The 23302-nt window shown below is 40.1% G+C and overlaps 1 protein-coding gene across 1 annotated transcript in view; it reads right to left on the reverse strand.

The window, feature by feature from the left end:
* Positions 1–23302, reverse strand: part of SPEF2 (sperm flagellar 2) — a 165885-nt gene that overhangs the window by 17338 nt on the left and 125245 nt on the right. Inside the window, exons 30-33 of the mRNA XM_081053291.1 lie at positions 22744–22973; positions 10572–10678; positions 9682–9864; positions 5339–5431 (exon numbers count right to left, since the gene is read on the reverse strand). Of these exons, the coding sequence (XP_080909417.1) occupies positions 5339–5431; positions 9682–9864; positions 10572–10678; positions 22744–22973 (613 nt within the window). The remainder of the gene's footprint in view (positions 1–5338; positions 5432–9681; positions 9865–10571; positions 10679–22743; positions 22974–23302) is intronic.

Raw genomic sequence — 23302 nt, forward strand, 5'->3', positions numbered from 1 at the left:
GTAAAAAGTATGGCTCGAAATTCTAATGTTAAAGAAAATTGCATGCTATACAGTGCGTCAACACATTTAGGAAAGAATGCACTAACAAAGGTGGCAGGGAGGACGTGGTAAGTAGGGAAAGGGAGCCCCAAGGACGCATTTGTCTGTCCTCAGCACCCTCCTGATAACCTGCGCTCTAATTCCTAAACATGGAGCTTCTGGTACATCCCTCTCTGTGGGAAGAATGCCGAAAGCCTCTAGGACTCTAGGCATTGAAACCTTTAAACTGGCCCCTCTTGCTTTGAATTTCATGTTTAATCTATAGACAGTAATGTGATTTCTTTCAGTGTGGGTTCACGTCCAGGGAGACAGGATGTGCGCTAACCACTGAATAGTGGTTTGTTTGGCAAGTCTCTCTCTCATTCTAAGGACCGAGCTGATGGTCAGCTCTACTCTCAGGGTCTTACGTGTTCGGCAGCATGAGCAGTTAGTTGGTCCTTGGAAATCTAATATTCTCTGGGTCTCCCCACCCCAAGCCAAGACCAAACCCTGGGACACACAGGCCACCCCCAAGCACCTACGTGGCCTTATTGGGGGAGGCCACTGGCTCTTCTCAAACATGTGCATACAATGACCTAGGGAATCGTTTTAAAATGCAGATTTTAATTAAGTCAGTGGTTCTGGGGCAGTCTAAGTTTCTGCATGTTTGGCCAGCTCCTAGGTGATTTCAGTGCTGCTGGTTCTGGCCTATACTTTGAGAAGCAAGCGTCTGGACCCAGAGACGTTATTCTCTATCACTGACAATCCTTACAACTATGAGCAAGTTTAGTTAGACAAACAGGAGATTGGAAAAATACATTCCAGATATTTGACAAATCCAACAAACATTTAAATAAAAATAACTTTGGTAGGAAAATGCATAAAATCTGTTATGTTACAAAGCAGAAAAGAATTGTAGAGTCAGTAGGATCAGCCAATGCTTTATTAAATGTTTACCGAGTGTCTGCTGTAAGTCAGGTGCTGAGCTAGGATGAGATACTTAAAAACACTCTCTGATGTGGCTGCTAAGGCATCCTTAGATTTTTCAGGAGTCATGATCCGGCTACTGGGTTTGTCCAGGACCTTGTGTTTTCTTTGTCTTCTCAGTTGCCTTTGAGTTACTTTAGGGATTTCCAGCAGGACTAAGAGTAGAAAGGGGACTGACACTAATAGATAACCACGGCATTGTCCTTGGGTGTTTCTTTTCCATTTCTTTCACATGAATTGTTGGCCTTTAGTATTCTTTCTATGGAACCACTCTGATAAATGCTAAGCAGGGACAACACATGATTATTTCTATTAATAAAGAAGCTGAATATGATCTATTGAAGGAAGATGTGCAAAAATAAAAGGAGTTGATAGGGAGACTCTTTTCTATAGATACACAGGATTCATTTTAAATCAATGGATTGGACATTTAAAAAAGTTAAAGCTTAAATTTAACATTTAAAAAAGTTAAATATTGTAGTAGGCAGAGTTCCAAGAAGGCTTCAAAGGTTCCCACCCCTGGAGTACATATCCTGTATAATCCCATCCCCTTGAGTGTGGGTAGACTTGTAAATGTGATGGGAAAGTCATTCCCATGAGTAAGTTACCTAATATGGCAAAGGTAAAGGAACTTTACAGATACAATTAAGTTCTTTAATCAGTTGATCTTGAGTTAATCATAAGGGAGCCTGTCCTTGAGCTTGACCTAATCAGATGAACCCTTTAAAAAAGGTCCCCCACATTAAGGGAGAAATTTGAAGCCAGAGCGATGCTCTTTTGTGGTTATGAAGAAGCAAACTGTCAGGTTGTGCAGAGGACCGTGTGGCAGGGAACAACAGGTAGCCTCTTGGAGCTGAAGGTCTCAGTCCTACAATTGCAGGGATCTGAATTCTGCCAACAATCCACTTTGGAAGCCAGTCTTGGAACGAGCCTTAGAATTGGCCTCAGATAAGACTGTAACCCCACTGACATCTTGATGTCAGCTTTGAGAGATTCTGAGCAGGGAACCCAGCTAAGCCATGCCTGGACTCCTGACTTACAGAAACTGTGAGAGAATAACTAAGTATTCACAAGTACTTGTTGAGCTCCTAGGATGTGCTAAGCGTGGACTGTTCTCAGTGCTTAAAATGCATTCACCATGAATGAGATAAAAATGCGTACCCTCGAAAAAGCAGAATTGGGAGTGAAGAGTGGGAAGGAGGGCAGATTGCAGAATTAAGAGGTAAAATTTGAACAAAGTTTGGAGGAAGGCAGGGAGTTAGGACATCCAAGGTAAGAGCATTACAGGCAGAAGGATCTGTTGAGGCCAATTGCAGGAGTACACCTTGCACATTTGTTCAACAAGGACTAGACCAGTGTGGCTGGAGTAGTATGGCGGGAGCAGAAGAGCAGGAGATGAGGTGAGAGAGGGAAAAGAGTCAGAAGATGCAAGGCAGCCTGGCTTCTTAAGGACTTCGGCTATTCCTCCAAAGCAGGGCTGTGGGATGGTTTGAATAGGCTGTCATGGTCTGCCTGTAATCTGAGCCAAGACAAGAGAGAAAAAGGGAAAGTCATCATGAGGCTCTTGTAGTCAGTCATCCAGGTGAAGGGGACTGTGGTTTGTTCCAGTGACAGCAGTGGGGCTTGGAAGTGGTCTGATCCTGGGTATATTCTGAAGGTAGAATGACCAAGATCTCCTGAGGGATTGGATGTGGGGTTTGCAAAAAGGGAAGAATTGGGGATGACTCCTAGGGTTTTGATGTAATCAGCTGGAAGGACAGAGTTGCCACTGACCGAGATGGAGAGAGCTTTAGGGGAAGATGGGAACAGTGGCATGATGGGGATGGGAAGGCAGGTACTTAGTTTTGGACGTGGCGGGTTTGAGATGTCTACTAGAACACTCGAGTGGAGATGTCAGGTAGGCAGTTGCATCTAGGGGTCTCACATTTGAAAGAGAGGTTTGGGGTGGAAATAGACATTTGGGATTTGCTAGCGCATAGCTAGTACTTCAAACCATGAGTCTGGCTTCAACAAATATTAACAGCCTAAAGTAATGGAAGGATTTCACATAGACAAAAGCTGTGGAGAAGAGGTTAAGACAACACCTGTGAATGTGAACATAGCAAAATTCAATTGCCTTTTCTCAGGAAATCTCTAAGGATTTTTAAAATATTGGAAGAGTTGCTCTGGGTATTGAGTGTGTGGAAAGCTGAGAAGCCAGGACCTGGCCTGCTGAACTTTGATAGCATAAACAAGCATGTTGTAATTGTCTCAGGGTTCATTTTTCGGATGCAGCTGGGCCTTTCAGCCAGTGCCTGGGCTCTGAGGTCATCCAAGCCCATGAACAGTGGTCATGGCCTATCTTCAGGAGCCCTTGCTGGGTGTGGCTTGAGGCAGGCCCTGGATCACAGAGGGCACAGATGACAAAGCAGGGAAGCTGGTGGGACCCTACATTGTAGTCCAAGCACTCTCCTGGAAAGGACACAGAGGCCCTGGGAGGTGAAGGGACCTGCTGGAATTCCTACAGTGAGTCAGGACAGAACTGGGGACAGAGAGCCCAGGGATCCTGACCCTCAGAATTCCCTCTTCTTGGGGCATTTCCTCCATGATTTGGAGGAAAGAAGCAAACTTGTTTTATGTTTTCTCTTTGTTTCCCTTTCTTTAGTAAGTTAACTATTAGCCATTCTTTAACCATGCATGGTTAGTAGTTACATAGATTGGCATTTACAGAGGGTCAATCACTCACTCTCCACAACAACACCACCAGAGAGGGGTTAAAATAAACCACACCACAGAGAGGCTAGGTAACCCCTGTAAGACCTCACAGCTTGTCAGCTGTGGAATCTGTGCTTTTAATCCCAGTTGAAGAGCACCAAGATTTATGTAATGCTGAGCATCCAATCCCTGAGGCAGAGAGTGACGGGAAACACCACTCCTTTCTCTTTTTCTGTCCTCTGGACACCATACACACGCACGTACATATGCACGCACGCATGCATACACCTGTTAGCCATCCTTTGCCCCAAATGAGTGCTTCTTTCTCCGGCTTCATTGTCCTGCCTCTGCTCCCAACTTTGTTCCTTTACTCAATGTCATTTTTCAGCAGTTTGGGCAGTAGCAGGTAGGAGCCATTCCTTGGTACCCAAAGTTCCCTTCCTGTTTTATTGCCTTGGTCCTCAGGAACGATGAGCACTGTCTGCCTTCTGGCTTGTGTTTCTGAGTGAGTGGCTAAAGGGCTCTGCCCTTGAATGACATTGCTGAAAACTTCTGGCAAAGAAAGTGCTATTCAGACTGCCAGTTTCTTCCCAAGTAAGAATCTGTTTACATTTTTGGCAGATTTGTTCACAAAATCATACAGAGACAGCCTCCCAAAGCTTTGTAGGAATAGTGATCTTTGTTCTCTAGTTTCATATTGTAAAAAACACCAAAGACAACCAAAACAAAAAACTGCCCCTGTAACTGCCAACTTTGTAGCTTGGTCTTTTTTTGGTAATTCTTTGACTGCTTTCTCCTGCCTGCTGTCCTGTTAGCATCTAGCAGAGGTGCTCAAAAAAATATGCATCCAATTGAAGGCAATTGCATACTTTAAGATTATAACTGGAGTCATGTTCAATTTTGTACTGCAATTTTTGACTAATGGTTGGCTGGAAATTGAGTAATCGATATACATAGCTTGCTGTGACGTCTAGATCTACGTTTCAGTTTTTCCCATATCTTATTGAATTTGGCTCTGTTATGTATACTTTTCTATTTTAAATATTTACACTGAAGTCAGAGTGGATTTTAGATTTTAAGGTCTTGCTTTCTATTGTAGCCTCAGGAATAGAGCTTTAAAATAATATTATTATCAACATATTATCATAATAACATTATCAATAATTACTATTAATAATAATAATAATAATCTGATGGGCCATGGGCAATACTGAATGCAAACTCTTGACATGTTGCACAAGTTAGTCAAAATCAAAGAGAAATGAACAAAAACGTGTGTTGGTAAAATGACAGTTTTTATCCTAAGCTTTTAGAATTGGAAGGGACACTTAGAGACAAAAGTGGTGAATAACATGTTAGCTTGTTTGACAGATGAGAAAACTGAAACCAGGTTATAGACATTGCCCAAGATCACATAGAGAGTTAACAGTAGGATTCTGCCTAAGATTTTGGCCCTGCCCCCTCCCTCAGAACTTCCCATGATGCCACCTGAGTGAGTATGAAAGTCTGTACTTTGGGGATACAGCAGAGGAATTGGAGGGTGGCAGTGGTGTCTAAAACAAATTACATAAGTGGAAGAAAGATAAAAAAATTTAGTCAGTGTTAAAGTACTAAATTTTTTAAAGATTATAGTAATTACCTCTATAAGATGTTCCTGCCTATTGAATGGTAGTGGTTCAAGAGGATTTTCTGGAATTTTTATATCTTCATCTCCTGTAAACCATAGACCAGCCTATACAAAAAAATAAAAACAGAAATAATTAAAGTATTATGCTGAGATGCAATTGTTCCTCTACGAGCCATGGAGATTGAACCCATCTTGTGCATGTGTCTAGCGCAGTGGTCTCCAAAGTAGTCTGCAGAAACCATGGGAAAGCAGGAGAAAATACTAGAACTTCCATTTACATGTATTTTGATCTGATTCTTTGGTAATTTTTATTTTTTACAATTTGTATAACGTGTTAGTGCAGTAGTACACATGTATACCTTATAAATGAAAATCCACATATTAGAGATGCCAGCTATATTTAACTGTTGGAACATATGATGAAGCTTGGGACTCACTGCCCTAGATTTTGCTCGCTTGGCAATATTTTGGAGGGGTCTACACCCATAACAGTAGCTTGCATTCCACATGTCTTGTCTATGTTGCTATCTGTTCTCAGAACCTAGCGTGGTGTTGGTACACATTGTTGGAAAATCTTTGTTGAGTGAGTGACTGACTGACTCAAGAACTCAAAGGACTACTTTTTAATGACATCCCTCTTTCTCAGCCCGTATTTGACACCAATTACCAAATCCCTCTATTCCCATTTGGCAATGCCTTGTCCACCTCTCGCTTCTTTCCATTCCCAGTGCTGCCACGCTGGTGTAGAACTTCACTATTCTGTCATGGGCCTTCCAGTAACCCCAGAGCTGTTTCAGTTTCCAGTCTCCCTCTTGTTTCAGCTTATAGCATGCAACCATATCAATCTTCTCAAAAGTTTAATCTTGTCCTACCAGTCTCTGCTCAGACCATTTCCCATTCTTGCTCTTTTGCTCACACCATCCCTCCTACCTGAGGTGACTTCCTATCCACCCATGTAAAGCTACACATCTTTCCAGACCCAGCTCAGATCACACTTCCTCAGGGAAGGAAAGCGAAGGAAGATCCTCACTAATGCTCCCGCCTGGAGGGCGTTTCTAGCTGCAGCGCCAGGGGAGGCATCCAGTAGAGGTTGGCATTTTGCTGAGTCGAGAAGACAGGTTTTGGTATGGAAGGAGGTCAAGATGGCTAGAGTTTTCAGGACAGAATACTAGAGATTCAGGGGGAAAGAGAGAAAGAGAGGGAGAGAGAGAGAGAGAGAGAGAGAGAGAGAGAGGGGGGGGGGAGAGAGAGAGAGAGAGAAAGAGAGAGAGAGAGAGAGAGAGAGAGAGAGGGAGAGAGAGAGAGAGAGAGGGAGAGAGAGAGAGAGAGAGGGGAGAGAGAGAGAGAGAGGGGGAGAGAGAGAGAGAGAGAGAGAGAGAGAGAGAGAGAGAGAGAGAAACTAGAGATCTGCAAAGGGATCTTCTCACATCTTAATTGAGAGACCGTCTGTGGATGTGTGTGGAAAATACCTGAAGTTGGAGAAAGAAACCGGTAAAGGAGTAAGCTGAACAATTCCTGAGACTCATAGAGGGCTGGAAATAGTTCATGTTATCACCAGACAGAGTGGAAGGGCCTCCTAATACACAAGGAGTAGGGTGGAGCCCCCAGGAGGATACTGCCTTCGCATTGGGGCCACATTAGCCCTATACTAAAGGCCGCACTGGAGTACCCTTACAAATCTTAATGTAACCTTGACAGGATAAAACTGATTCCAAGTCACATCACTGCATGCCTGACAATATTTAAAGTACACAAAACTGGGCACCCAACCATATAAAATTCACAATATCTGACATCTAATATAAAGCTACTGGGTATGCAAAAAACCTAGAAAATATTACCCATAGCCAGAAGAAGCATCAAACAATAGAAATGAACACAGAAATGGCACAGAGGGTAGAATGAAAAAAAAAAAAGTTATGTTCACTTAGCTATTCTAAATATATTTCATTTGTTCAAGGAGATAGAGGACAAACATGCACATAATGAAGAGAGAAATGACAGACATTAAAAAATCCAACTTGAACTTCTAGAGATAAAAAATATGATATCTGAAATGAAAAATACACTGGATGGTATTAATAGCAAATCTGACACAGTAGAGAAAATAATCAATGAACTGGAAGACATAGAAATAGAAATGACTGCAAAACAAAGTACAGAGAGAAAAAGACTGGAAAGAATGAACCAAGCATCAGTGACCTGTGAGACAATAAACGTGAGATTGGATTTTGAGAAGGCAGAGGGTACAGAAAAAATATTTTGAAAACTTATCCTGAAAAGTTTCCAAATTAGACAAAAACTAAAACCCCACAGATTCAAGAAGCTCAGTGAACCCCAAGCAGAAGAAAACCCCAGTGAGAAACACAATAATCAAATTGCTGAAAACCAGTAACAAAGAGGACATATTTAAAAAAGCTAGAGGGGGAATAAAGACACTGAGATAGGACTCCTGCCCTTTCTTCCATCGCTCAACCAACTCGCCACTCCATATCCAACGGTATCAATGCGCAGGGATTTTTCCTGATTTTTAAAACTAAGATTCATATAAGCTTTCTAAAAATATGGGACATTTCATAAACTGGGAAACTGTGTCAAAGTGTTTCACGCAAAAGAGAGTCATATTACAAAGAAAAAAATAATCTAATTGGAAAACAACTTAGGAGTTTTAAAAAGTCATCCATGAAAAGTTTTACAATATGAAATGTTATCCCTGAACCTGTCTAGTCGGGTTTGAAAAGCAAGGTTCAGTCCCCCACATCTTGCCTCACTGGATAGTTAGGTGATTTCTCCTTAAAATATGGAAATGTCCTCTGTACTCTCTTGCTAAAATATGGCCAAATAATTTTTTTTTTTTTTTTACTTTTCCTTAGAAAATAAGTGCTGAGCTGTTTGGATCTTAGAATGTCTGACTCATTAAGCTTATAATAACATGCATTCTCACTGATAGAAGATGAGTCGAGAGTTCAACATCAAAGAAGTCCACATGAGTGTGACTAAACATCTACACGTGACAGTGACAAGCATGTGACAGCTGCAGCGGGGCTGGGAGCAAAGGGCAAATGGGCTTTTATGCTCATGTTGCTTAGCTGAGGTACACAGCCCATCTGACTTCACAAACGCTGTATCTTATTCCATTTCAGAAGTTGGGGAAATCAGTACACTCTTAAGTGGCTGTTGTGGTAAACTTGCAATTAGTCAAAAGAAAAGAAGAAAGATAAAATAAAAAAGCAGAGAGTCTTTCTCTCCCAGAGAGCTTCCTATCAGTAATGCAGTTATACTATTTCACTGTTTTAATATGGCATTTTCAATAAATCTTAAAAAGTTTTGCCCTAGAAGCTGTTTTGACTTTTTTTTTTTTTTTTTTTTTATGTGAGCCATTGAGTGTTGGAAATCTGTAAAAGTCATGTGGGATGGTCAGGCGGGCCTCTCCAAATGGCCTCCTCGTGCTGGGGCTCCTGAGGAGTGGAGATGGGGTCAGCAAGAGGAGAGGGCAGAGCTCAGAACTCCATTGCTCCCAGCACACAGGTGGTGTTCAAGTATTTCTGAGTTTCTACTATACGCAGCAGCTAACTTTCTCTAAGAAATTCACACCTGTGGTAAAAGAACTTTCTGGTTTGGGCTCAGCATTTTGGTAAAAATTGCTAACACCCTTTGTTCATCCCATGTTTGTGCAAAAGGATGTTTAAATTGATATCCTGTGTAATTGGCACATACTGTAAAGAGTGAAGGTGGGTAATTTCACAAGTGCCCGCTTTTTAAAATCTTAAGCCAATGATAAAAACAGAGTCAGTTTTGCTCTGCTGTTTTTGTTTTTAGACAAAAATTATCTTAGCACCTTTCTTATCAGTCTTGAAGGAATCTCCTCAACATGCAAGTGCTATTTCTTCTGGCTCAACTGTAGGATCTTGTGAACCTCAGAGATGGCCATAAGCATGCCATCCATTAATTATGAAAGAAAAGAGAAGCAGGAGGGATGTGATCTTTCAATGGGGGTATACATTGGAGATACAGGCCCCGAGAGGGTATCACCCTGTTTCTGAAGTAGCAACGATAAATGCTTCTATCTTTTGTGTCTACCAGAATTGTGAAATGGTGCACAACAGGATGAATTCAATTAGTATACACAAAATAAGCAATTCAGTCCCTTCTTAGTTACAGGATTTCACTCTCACACCTTCCTTACTCAAACTTCTCAAAAATGAATCATTTCATTTCTTGTCTTCACTTCCTCAGTTCTCGGCAATCTGGATTCTGTACTCCACCAGAATTGCTCTGGCAAAGCTCACCAGTTACATTCTACTTTTTAGGTCAAAAGTAGTCTGGTGTTAGTGCCACCAGAGGATAACAGCAACCTGCATATATTGCTGGAAAGTGACGGTGCCCAACCGCTCCTCATCCACAGCCTTGAACCTCTGCAGGGTCTTGAGGAGCTCCTTCTCCAGGGGGATGGGCCAAGGCAGCGCGGTTACTAACAAGAATTTCCGCCAGTCCACGAACTCCAAGTTTACTGTTAATAGAGATGTTAACTCCTGCAACTAGAAGAAAACAAGAAATGCCATTGGAATATTTGTATGAGTCTATCGTGACGCTCGCCCTGCTCGTGTTTCTTAGTCAGAGATTCAGGGGCAGGAAGTAGGATTGTAGACTGGTGGGTAACTCCCGTGCTGGCTTATGTTCCCTCGGGTTCTACCAACCAATCCACATCAGACAGTACCTAGACAGTGTTTCACCTTTTGCTTCCTTGACATTTGTGTTTTTGCTTACTGTTACACAACGATTTTACATGTGTGACTCCAGTTGATCTTGCTCCTTCTTGACAGAAGAGGAATAAAGATGATAGCAATGGCTGTGCAAGGGCTCTACTGTCTGGAGGGAAATATTCTTTAACCGCCTTGTTTTCTGATACATTCTTAAGAAACAGAATATGATGAAAAGCAAGAACTGCCAGAAGCATCTACTGTTACTAGGATCATTCCACGAGGTAGCAATAGAGACAAACTTAGAGGCTGAGCCTCCTGGTCTCTATAATGTTTCATTGACTGTGATCCTCAGTCATTCCTTGAATATTGAGCATGTGCATACTACTCATACGTGTCTCAAGTCCAAGTCCATTCATTCAAGTTTTATCGGTTGTCTACTAAATGTCAGATACTGTGCAAGAGCTGGTTATTTTAAAACTACTGACTTACTGATCAAACAAGAATTCTCAAAGCTTTGAAACCCAAACAAAATTGACACTTACTTCAGGTTGAGTGAGATTCATCCAACTAGTAGGAAAGTTGTTCGTTCCATAGTTCAGGGTGACCAAATCAAGCAGAATATCAGTAAATGTTTTATTTCCTATTATGCCTATAATACAATGAAACATATTTTTCAGTTACGTGACAAGGATTTGTTTTATTTTGCCCAAATAGAATAAATAATGGGTATTTGTGTAGTCACTTTATTCGTATTAGTTAAAACTGTAACCTTTTGAGAAATAAGACGTTTTGAAAACATAAAAATTATAATAAATTTCCTGATGCTGTCCCATTATTGTTTCCCAGCTAAGTCAAAATATCTTTTTTTTTGCTGAGTAATAAATCATTCCAGATTGGACAAAATACTGAGACTTTGTTAGTTTAGAGTCTTCTTTGAACTTTTACTCAGAATAGATTGAATTAAAACAAAATTCTGAGCTTTTCTATTATTAGTAGGACACAAAAGTAAAATATTTTGATAAACATGGGATAAAGGTGCTTCAAAAGCATGCAGATCACCACAGTTATTGAGGTAACACTTTTATCCTCATTTTGCTCTTTAGATCAGAATAGATTTGTTTTTGTAAATGTAGGGAGATTTGAATTGTTAAATTATGGGATTGGAAGACTTAATTTAATCACCTAATTGGTTCACTATTCCAAAGTATTTTATGAAAGATCGCTAACCTTTTAATTACTTTGTTCTGATACACTAATCTACTTTATGCTAATTTACTACTTATACACTACTCTACTCCAACAGAGATGTCTGCTCAGTCTCTCATTTCAAATTGCATGAACATGCATTTAAAAAGAAATAGGAAAGCAAAATAAATTGTTTTAAAAAAAGTGTCTAATTTCCATAATAGAGGTAACTTCGAGACCCAGGAGAGACTCCTGTATGTATTGTGTATCTTTCAGGTCCAGAGTATATGACTATTCTTCTTCGTTTAGAAATAAAAAGAGTGAAAAACTCTTTTCACTCAAATTTCATCTCAAATTTTTCTTAGTACATCTAAACTTTTAGCATTGCTAAAAGTCCAACATAAACATCATCATTTCCTTTAACCTTTAGGAATATACAATAATCCTTTTAAAACTTCAGTGGTTCAAGCCAAATATACAATTTTGAGATCTGGAAGGTAATTTTCTGGGTAGAAAGAGCAGAACATGTATTTCTTTGATATGATTAGCCATCCAGCAGGTTGTTCAGAAAGAAACTCTCTATCCTTTTTGATCAAACCTGAGCATCCAATTTTACAGAGATGAGGACCCTTTCCAGGATAGTAGAATTTTCAATAAAGTCATCTTTATATGATATTACATTGGTTTTCAGATATATTAGAAACAAGTCACTCATGTTCCTCACGATGAAAACATAAATAAACTCTACTGAAAACATGAAGAAGCTCAAAGTAGTTACAAATTCTGGTAGATATGTAAAATATTTCCAGTCACTAATAGCCATGATGCAAGCAAAGTACTGTAATACAATACTTTTAGTTTGCATAGGAATTGTTTACCTGAGACCTTAGTGCAAAATTTGTAGACTATTTTAATTTTTGACCTTGTTACTTAAGTAACCCAGGCATGTAGTGATACGATCTTCACATATTATGTGGTAACAAAAACAGATAAACTTACTAATTTTGTTCATGGATCAAAAAGAAACTCCCTTTCAATTTAACCCTAAATTAATTATCTGATGTAACTATCATTTAGAATTATCCAGGAAAAACAGTTCCTGGATTGTGTGACAGGCCTAAAGGAAATTCAGACCATACTCATAGTCCGGTAACCCTTAGCAATAACTCTCAGAAAGATGACATCAAAATAACACCATTGCTTAGAAGTATACACGTCTGCCCAAAGAATGTGAAAGAATGTGTGAATATAGAAGAAGAACTAGAAAGTTACTGGGAAACCAATCTTGGGATTTTTGCTTTGTATATCTGGAAGGTGCCAAATGCCTGTAGTATTGGATGAGAAGACCTGCGACAGTTTTACTTTCAACTTTCAGGTTTTTGGAAATAATTTTTTGTCTATGATCAGTGGTGAAGTCAGTATTTTTCATATTACTAATCACTTTCATAATGGCTTTCTGAGTTTGATGAGCAATCCGAATTGGGTCTGGTGTCACCAGTTGAAGATGGTGTTCTCCTATTCCATAAATGGATAGCTTTCCTGGGGTCAAAGTTATTAATGTCTGGAGAATTCAGCTGAATTATCAGGAGATCCGTCATGCCATCAGCCTTGATCTTGGCATGCATTTGTGACTTGGTGCGTTGCATATGACTGAAGCCACGTCCTGTCTCAGCTGAACTTGCGGGGAGGGTCAGCAATAGGTCCATGAGTGTCAGGATATTTGGATACTTGTGTAAGTAAACAGAATTCACAAAATCCCAGGTCAAGGTGCGGATGTTCTGAAACCTGAGAGGGAACGTGAAAAACGTAAAAGATTGAGACTCCTAAGTTTTACCCAAATATTTATAAATATCAACTAGTTTACTTACGCTTACCTAGCGTAAATCTCTGATTTCAACATGCTCCATTCAGTGTCCAGTTCATCGATGTGCACACTGGCAGCTTCCAACACCGGTTCATAATGTGCAGTCAAGATGGATACCTCTTTTTCTCCAAATTCTGCCATCAGTACACAAAATGAAAAGTCACGTATACGAAAGGCACTCATACAGGCAGTCAAAGAGCTGAAAGTTCAGAGTCAGTGCACACAGGCTACCTTGATTTATCTTTGTGGGCCACAATTTAAAGCTTCCAATGATGGTCGCCTTCACTACATCTTGGCTGGCATCTCTGAAACAGCCTCGCAGCTTCTTGATAAGATGTGTTAAAACCATGTTTCTCACATCGGAAATGTTTCCTTTCCCTTCTAGGCAGTAACCATGAAAGTGTGTGACTGAATTCACCCTACGTTCTTTGGGCCCTGGTCTAGAGAGAAAAAAAAATTCCCCCAAGCAAACAATTGAATGAAAAAGCACCTGGCAAATGATTTCCCAAGTGGAAATGTCTATTGACAGACCCTCAGATCATCCCCGACTCCTCACCTCCTTTGGTACATGCTGAGCATTTCTAGTGTTGACACTACGGTGGCAAATACATCCGCGATGGAAGAATTTCTGCTCTTACCGACACGGGACAGAATGCTAAGCACATTGACGACATCCACCAAGAAATGGACAAATTTGACCATGTCTGCTTGGAGAAGGAACTCTAGAAGTTCTTTGGCTTTCGGGTGACTAGTGTCACTTCCGTCTTCATCTGTCTGTAACACAGGTGGGGAATAAAATAGTGGTCTATCGTTCTCAAGATTATTATTGCAACTTGCTCGATAAAAATTCTTTCTGTTATTCAGAAAAACTAAAATGGCGTAGCATCTCAAAAATCACTTACTGAATGCAGCTGCTGGACAATCGCAGGGTACCCCTTGAGAAAGTTCTGGAGGGCTGCCTGTAATCCCTGAAGCCACTTTCTGCCTCCTACTTGAGAAGGCATCACGGGGCGAAGGTGAAGGCCTTTGAAAGCAGTTACCAGAGAACTCTTATGATGCGGAGAACTGTGGTAGAAGTGATAAACCCTATGAAGAAGGTCTCTGACGTCATTGTACAGGGGAATGCTCTGGAACAGTGCCTTGTAAGATAGTTCAAGATGATGTGCAAAGCAATATACAGTTAGCACACATGGCTGAATTTCTCTTAAAAGCAGAGCCACCCCGCTGCTTTCCCCCTCTGAGCCGGGGGCACCATCGCTTCCAAAACCAACCAATTTCTTTGCCCAGTCTTTGTTCAGCAGCCTAAGTTGAAGACTTCTCTCTAGAGTTTTCTCAATGGCATTTTTTATTTCCAGGGGATCCTTCTTTACTGCTGTCTGTACCCCAACAATTTGGCAATGCACTTTTCCAGCCTGTGCAAACTGCACATAGACAAGTTCAGCTCCCTCCACTGGACTGTCTGTGACTTCATCACTGATGACAGAGAAAAATTTACTTTCTTCTAGTTTCTCTCTTAGATGTCTCCGTTCTACTTCCGCAATAAAATACATAAATGTTCTTGCCGATTTGTTAGTTCTGAATACCGGGCCAATATCAACACCCTTCATATCATCCAACTTGCACATCCAGATAAAATCTTTGAGGGGACGTCCGGTCTTGGCGATCGCATGGCATGATCTGAATAAGTTTTCGACTCTCCCGAGGGTCACTTTGCTCATGGCCCTCACCATCAGTTCCGTGGTGGCTCTGTGCACTGGAGAAGCACTCGTGGCTTCCATTAATGAAGCCTGGGCATGAGCCTCGCTGAGATGATGTGCACTGAGAAATTCAGTGCTGAAATTGTCTGTGCCATAAAAGAAGCTCATTTGATTTCCCCTTGACTTCACTCCATGCTTCCGACACAGGCCACAGAACATAAGATTTAGTATCTCATCATATACAAGCCAAGGGTATTTTTTCAGCCAAATTTTCAAAAATTGATTGTTCCTCTTGGGAAGGTAATGGTCAAACTTCCATGGCTTTTTTTGCTTTTCGGTGACTCGACTCACGTCGTCTGGAAGATTCCTGTCTTTAACATAACTCTACATTGTTATTTTAAGTATTCACCAATGTCTACCCTCAGTTTTGCTTAATGCCTGCCACCCACTTTTGCTCATTATTTCTGGAAAAATTATAGTGAGTGATTACTATTTATCAGACATTCTGATTAGTGTTTTAAGAGGTTTCTATAGCTGAATCGTCATAAACGCTATTCTTATTTTATAGTTAAGAAAATAGACTAATTACTATTATCACGATTTTCTGGATAAAAAAAACTAAGGCACAGAGACATTAATTAATCTGTTCAGCGTCACAGTGCTCATAAGTGTGGAGCTGGGGTTCACTAGCAGGAAGTCCTACTCCACAGCCCTCTTGTTTACATACTGCACTATTACCGGCTTCTCATAAGGGCTCTATGACCATCTTCACTCTAGAATCCATTTCTCCATACATAACAGGCACTGCTTTTAGACATCATTTCCTTCCCATGGTGAGCAAAAAAGGATAACAGAACATGCACGGCAGCGTGTCTGCAAGATTTGCCTTGGACATCTGTTCCCTCCCACTTCAGCCCCGCCTTCTCCGGCAGTGGTTGAGCCACCATGTTACAAAAAGGGTGTCAGGCTATGAGTCCTGTCCCAGGTGGTTTTGTAAAGCAGCTGTGCCTCATGCCTCATCTTTTTCTTTTTCCTCAAAGGTCTCATTTTTGACAGACATTTGATAATTTGACCGAGAGGAGCATGTGTATATGTTTGGATGGAAGGACAAAAAAAGACAAATTACACAAAACAAAGTCCTAAAATACCAGTTTCTCCCTGAAGGCAGAGCGCCTGGACCACATACCTATCTTCCTCTTACAACTTTTGTGACACTGCTGAGCATTACGTTGTCCTATTTTATAGTATGGTGAAATATTGAAATATGTGTTTGTGTAATACATTTTTTCTTTCTTTTTTTAAATTAAATTTATTGGGGTAACAATGGTTAGGTTTCAAGTGTACAATTCTGTAATATATCATCTAGATATCACATTGTGTGCTCACCGCTCAGAGTCAGTTCTCCTTCCATCACCATATATTTGAACCCCGTTCAAACCCTCTTCTACCTGCCTCCTCCCACTTTCCCTCTGGGTAACCACTAAACTATTGTCTGTGTCTATGAGTTTTTGTTTCTTTATTTGTTTGTCTTGTTCCTTTGCTGCTTTCAGTTTTATATTCCACATATGAGTGAAGTCACATGGTTCTCGACTTTTTCTGTCTGACTTATTTCACTTAGCATGATATTAAAATACCTCATGTTGACCTACGAGGCCACACTCAGTGTTTCCTTTCATTTCACTGCTTTCCTGTCCTACGCTTTGACTCCTCAACCAAATTTAAACTCTGCTGATAGAAGCACACTTACATCTTTTGTGTCCCTAACGGCCAGATAAGTGCTAAGCACTTAGTAGACGTTTAAGAAAATAAATCTCCTTTTTAAATCGATTTTCTTGATCTCATCTCTCTTAATGTCTTGTAATTGAAAACCTTTGACATTGGTCAACCTGCCGCTGCCTTTCTTATTTCTTACCTTGTTTGCATCTAACTTCTATTTTGCCTTTGAATCGGTCTTTTTGCAGTTGTTGTTGTTAAAATGGACCCCCCCACCTAACTTTTTTTTTTTCCAAATCCTGAGCACTACTGTTCTTGTTGAAAACAAGCCTCATGCACTTGATGCCTTCGTTTTCTTACCTACATATTGGGTGACTTGTCAGTTTCCCACACTAGGCCTTTAGCAGCAGGTGAGGTACCTGCTCTACACATAGAAATGTTGGTGAATAACTGAATGAATGCATGAAAGACGAAGTCTCTTATTGCTAAAGGAAAGGACTTTAACTCTCACTACTGATTTAGCTAGCTTTGCTGTTTTCAGTGTTATGGACAAGTTTTCTAGAAAGTGTCATCTTGAATTCTGAGCACATACATTCATTTGCCCCATGTAAATTCTCTGGCTTTGTGAGAAAATGTTTCTTCCTGAAGCAACACCTGAAACTGCCCACAGGCAGTTTTACCAGGTCCAAAGTCTTCTAGATTTACCACTGCATTTCCGTGACCTGATTATGATCTAACGGAAGGAGTTCACCCGCAGAGAGAACCATCGGGCATATGAAGGCCCACACTCATTTTTTGATGTAATCCCTCGATTTTGCCACCTGACAACATATTCCTGTTAATAACATCAATCCTTTTTCTATCATACCTTTCCTAAGAGACCTTCCTATATTTCTTGATTTGTGTGAATGACAGACAAACTTAATTACTTTTCAAATCAAAATATGGGACTCGCTTACCAGCAAATATAGACTATCATCATATGTTTTTAATTTTCTCAGAGATGCTAAGCCTAGAAAAACCCACAGAACTTTCTAGTTAATCCTTTCCGGCAACAACCCAGATGTCCTCACTCCTCTGGGTTGGTTGAGGCTTTGTAGAGGGGCAGAGTAGCGTCTGCTGCTCTCATAGTCTCCACCTTCCTCTAATCCATTTTCCACATCCCTGGGCTCTAAACGCCATTGAGCACAGCTGTGTGTCCTTTGTCAGCTGCTTGAAACTTCACAACTTGACCACAGCCTCTTTGTAGTCCTCACCTCCTGCTTCATGCCCCAGCTGGTCTGCTTGCTGTTCCCTAAATATGTCATGCCACCTCAAAATCTCAATGTCTACTCCAGTTTCCCTTTGCCTGGTATACCCTGCCCCTGCTTCTCTTCCTAGAAAGTGCTGGCTGAAACTTTCCTACAGGCTAACCCCTGTGCCTATCTACACACATGGCAGTAACTTCTTCCTCCCTTGAATTCCTGTAAAGACCATGTAGCTGAATAATCTAGCTGAGCCACTACAGCCTAGAGTTCTGAATTTGTGTCTCTGTCTCTGAGACCAGTCACTGATTCTGAGGGTCTCCAGGAGGGGTTTGCAAGAGGGCTCCTTGTCACTTTTTAGAAGAATGTCACACGTCTTGAGCAACTAAATGCTGTCTCTCTTGAAGAAGGGGTGAGGGTACAGAATTTGCTGAACTTTGTTCTCCCCAGATAGCCTCTCAGCAGAAGCCAAAGTAGCTATGAACTGTCTTTACAGACATTGCATGGAGTACTGATGGGCTGACAAGAAAAAGGAGTTCTTATGGCTTAAGTGGGGACAGAAGAACATTGCTCAAGTGTTCTAGTTTCTACAGACTCCAAAGTGCTTTCCTTGGAGAAAGGCTGTCTTCCTGATGTACTTGGTACTTGCTGTTCAGAGACAAGCTGTACCTACCAGAGCTCGCTGCAGTACACAAGATGAGTGTTTTGTTATGGATGCTTATGGTCCCAGGGGAGCCACACACTTCATGGTTTAGCTTTACCAGGTAGTGTGATTTTATTGTTTTTTTTGGAAGTGTTCTGGGATAATGCTGCAAGGGCTGTTAGGGTATGTGTACCTCAGGATGCTGAGCAAACATTTTGGATAATAAGAAGTTTGCATCAATACTGTATAGTGCTACATTTTATACAATGATGCGATATTATCATAAGTAAGCAATGCAGTGATAAGGGCTTATAGCACACTTAAATTGCACATTCTATTTACCAGACACTTATATATATCAATTACGTCAATACTCATAACAACCCCGTGAGTTACCCCATTTTACAGATGAGGAAAGTGACACAGAGAGAGGTTAAAGAACTTGCCCAAGATGATACTACAGTCATTTGATAAGAGGTAGATTTAAAAAGAACTGCCTAACTCTTCTTACCCATGGATGGGTCTTCTTCCTCATCCAGCCATGGGTAAGAAGTGAATTAACAGGGAAATGGGGCTTGGCACATAGGGTCTGACACCATGCCAATTTTGTCTATTGTTATACTTCAGAAAATACTCACTAAATCCCCTCTCTGCTGGGAGTATACTCATGGGAGTGATTCCTGGGGCAGTCAATGGAAAGAACATCTTATAGATTCAGTGGCTGTCTTTTACTTAAGCTGCTCCTAAGATTCTAAAGTATGGACCTTGGCTTGAGTAGCAAGAAAAATGCTAGCATGACAAGTTGTTTCATTGCATTTTGCATAATCTTGTATGATTATCACACATGAGGTCATGTTTTTTCCCAGCATCTTTGTGACATACATCAAGAAATGGTATTTTATATATAATTACTACCTTTACCAAAAATTTGGAATCATCACAAATGGCAGAATTTGACCAGGAAAGGAGTGTTGTATATAAACATTCAAGTATGTGATGCATTTTCAACTTCACATTATCTTTAGTAAGAACTATTTCAATGAAGACTTTTAATTTTCAAGTGGATTAACTTATACTCAGCAGAAAAGTCCTTAAGCTTTAGTTCTTTCCATTTATATCCTGACAGTTGCTACTCACAAGCATTTAAAGTATTCAGCACTTGGTTTAAGCAAAGATTATCCATTTCCCTCCATAATTTTTATTTATGTAGTATAAACAAAAGTTACAAAGTATAACTTAATGACATTAACACTACTTGGAGATTTACTAAAAAATCTTACTGTGGGCCTAATGACATAATGACAGTTATGTGCAAATATGTGTGTTTGCTTCCAAAAAATCCATCTGTTCATCTTATTTGAATATGTGTTTTAGTGAACTTGAAGTTTGCATCTCAGATAACATCGGGTTGCATTGGCATACATGAAATAGTATGAGGAAATGCTCATTTATTTTCGACTGAGAAATACTAATAGCTATTTTCAAGTTCAAAGAGCAAGTTCTGTAGGATCACACATTTAGAAATGTAGCATATTCAGCCAGTTGCTCCGTACTTTCAAAGCTGCTATCACTTCAACTAAGATCATCTTTTGAAATTGTAGAGGTAAATGCAAGGTATCATAACACATTGTTTTCAAATTCTTGGAAGGGATATGACCAAAACTTCATTTCAGGGTGTATCATTTAAGGCAGTGAAGAACAATCACAGAATGGAGGAAGAAAAATGAAAGTCAGAGAATGTTTTTTTGGGGCCAAGTGAAATGGGGAGAAGGGGTTAGTGGTAATTATTGGGCTTCCTCAGGGAGGGGCACTGTCAACATTTGTAGCCTGACTCTGAAGATGTCATGAGAGAACCTCTAATTCTCTGACTCTGGGATGCAGAAAATAGAATGATTATTATTTTACCTTCCCTTTATAATGTTAGCAAAAATGATAATAAAGAATATTACTTCTGTTGATAAACTACCCAGTACTGTGATAAGTATTTCACACGTACTTAAAAGAGCAACATATGCAATAGATATTTTTTCAAATGGTGTAACTGAGATAACAATAATGAAAAGAGTTCAAACTGTTTGCTCATAGACCATAACTCATTTTGAACCACGTAGATCCCCAAGTCCCACAATATTACATAGCCTTGTAAGTTCTGCATTAACTCCAACTGTTATTAAATCTGGGTTAAGTGCCCCACTGGGGTGGGTGGAGGTGGTTCCCCAGACAGAGGAGGCCTCCCCATCTGTTTGCCTGAAGCTCCTGCAGATGGGGAGGAGAAGCAGAGCAGGCTTCTGACCTTTCCTGCAACATCTGTACTCATGCCTCATAGCTATATGTTTCCTAGTGACTGTTTTGCTCACTCTAAATATCCTCTGTATCCTTGCCATCAAAGCATTCTGCACAGCAAAAGAAACTATTGACAAAATAATGAGACAACCAACTGAATGGGAGAAGATTTTCGCAAACAGTTCCTCTGATAAGGGGCTAATATCCAAAATATACAAGGAACTCATGAAACTCAACAACAAAAAAACAAACAACCCAATTGAAAAATGGACAGAGGACCTGAAGAGACATTTCTCCAAAGAGGATATACAAATGGCAAATAGACATATGAAAAAATGCTCAACATCACTAATCATCAGAGAAATGCAAATGAAAACCACAATGAGATATCACCTCACCCCAGTCAGAATGGCTTTCATCAACAAAACAAATAGTAACAAGTGTTGGAGAGGCTGTGGAGAAAAAGGAACTCTCATACACTGTTGGTGGGAATGCAGACTGGTGCAGCCGCTATGGAAGGCAGTGTGGAGGTTCCTCAAGAAATTACGAATAGAATTACCATATGACCCAGCAATCGCTCTCCTGGGTATCTACCCCAAAAATATAAAAGCATTTCTCTATAGAGACACGTGTACGCCAATGTTCATTGCAGCTTTGTTTACGGTGGCCAAGACATGGAAACAACCAAAATGTCCTTCGATAGATGAATGGATAAAGAAGTTGTGGTACATATACACAATGGAATACTATTCGGCGTTAAGGAAAGATGATATAGGAACATTTGTGACAACATGGATGGATCTCGAGAGAATAATGCTAAGTGAAACAAGTCAGACAGAAAAAGCAGAGAACCCTATGATTTCACTGATATGTGGTATATAAACCAAAAAGAACAGGACGGACAGATGAGAAACAAAAACTCATGGACACAGACAATGGTTTGGTGGTTGCCAGAGGGTGGGGGCGTGGGGGGTGGGTGATGGGAGTGGGGGGGATCGAGTATATGGTGATGGAAGGAGAACTGACTCTGGGTGGTGAACACACAGTGGGATTTATAGACGATGTAGTGCAGAATTGTACACCTGAAATCTGTGTGAATTTACTAACAATTGTCACCCCAATAAAATTAATTAATTAAAAAAAAAAAAAAAAGCATTCTTCTTTCAGTTCCTCCCTCCAAATTATTGACCCACAAAATTTTCCCTGACCAACCTCATTGCACACTGATTTCCCTTGGCTCTGCATTCTTGAACACTTTTATAAAGTTCATATTCTGTTCCAGAAAGAACCTAGATGAACGTTTCTATTGTCTTCTTTTTTGCTTGCATTTTCAAACTCCACTCTAAGCCTCTAGGGCAAGTGGTTTTCTTTTTACATCTACTTTTTTTTTTTTTTTTTTAATGTAACTATCTCTGTCCTTCTCTTTCTTTTTAGACTGGACCTTGAAAGCTGTTGTATTTCTACCATACTCTGAAAGTAGATAAATCAGTTGACATCTTTTAGTCCCCAGGGCTTGTATAGTTAATCTGCTAAAATATACACATGCCAAGTTACAGCTGCTATTTCTTATTCATTTTTTAACTTTTAGTTGAAATACAAACTCTGGTTTTGAAGGTGGAGCCAAGATGTATGATGGTTATCATCATGAATACTAAGGTCCCTTCTGAAAGGGATTATGAGTGGTTGATAATTTTCAAAATCCACTTCCACCAATACAAACTCATAATCCCAATACAAAACTTAAACTAGAAAGACACACAAAGGCTGTCTCTCAATTGCCAGATGGAGTAATACTCAAATTTACCAACTTGCTGGCCAGGTGCAGGGGAGGCAGGAGAGCAGAATTGCCAGGAATGAGGATCAGCAAACTGCCAAAGTATTAGACACTGTTTTTCCCTTCTTTGCTTAATTCAGATCTATGTTGGCCGAAGTAAATATGAGATAAAATGAGAACAAAGCAAAGGCTCATTTTTGTGCCATGTAATCCCAAAGGGCTTATTTTATTAATATTTGTGGGCAAATGATTGACAGCCTGGTTGATCTTGACCTCTTTTATGCTCTTTGCATAATAATTATTTTTCCTACCTTTGGGCGCTGTATCTAAGAACTGATCTCGAAGACTGTAAAGCTGATCGATGGTCAAGGTGCCATTTTCTTCCTTTTCTACGGGTGGAGGACGTATCGGAAGAGGGGGATCTGGGAAGACCTTTATATCACCATTAATGAAGAAGTCTTCTTGGCCTAAACAGAGCTCATTCTGAAGTTTTGTAGATGTTTCGATGTGATAGCGAGCTACCTCAGTTAATTTTTCTACACTGAAAGTGGAAAAATGAATAGGGTTATCCTCGTTAGAGATACTATTAAATTAATGGGTTCTGCTTTTTGGATATCCACACAAAGTTAACACATTGTATAGCTGACTTAGACAATTCAATCTATATGTTCAAAAACTCTAATTTCTCTTCAAACCCATTTGTAAAAAGACGGTACAAATAAATAAGTGTAGATTAGAAACAAAATACCTGCTTGTTAACAGAGCTAACAGTCACACATTATACACCAAGATGAACAAAAAGAGACTTCATTAAATATGATTATATTAGAACTAGAACATATTTTACTATGTAAACAAGATTATGTCAAG

This window comes from Rhinolophus hipposideros (assembly GCF_964194185.1).
Source record: "Rhinolophus hipposideros genome assembly, chromosome: 7".
NCBI classification, from domain to species: Eukaryota; Metazoa; Chordata; class Mammalia; order Chiroptera; family Rhinolophidae; genus Rhinolophus; species Rhinolophus hipposideros.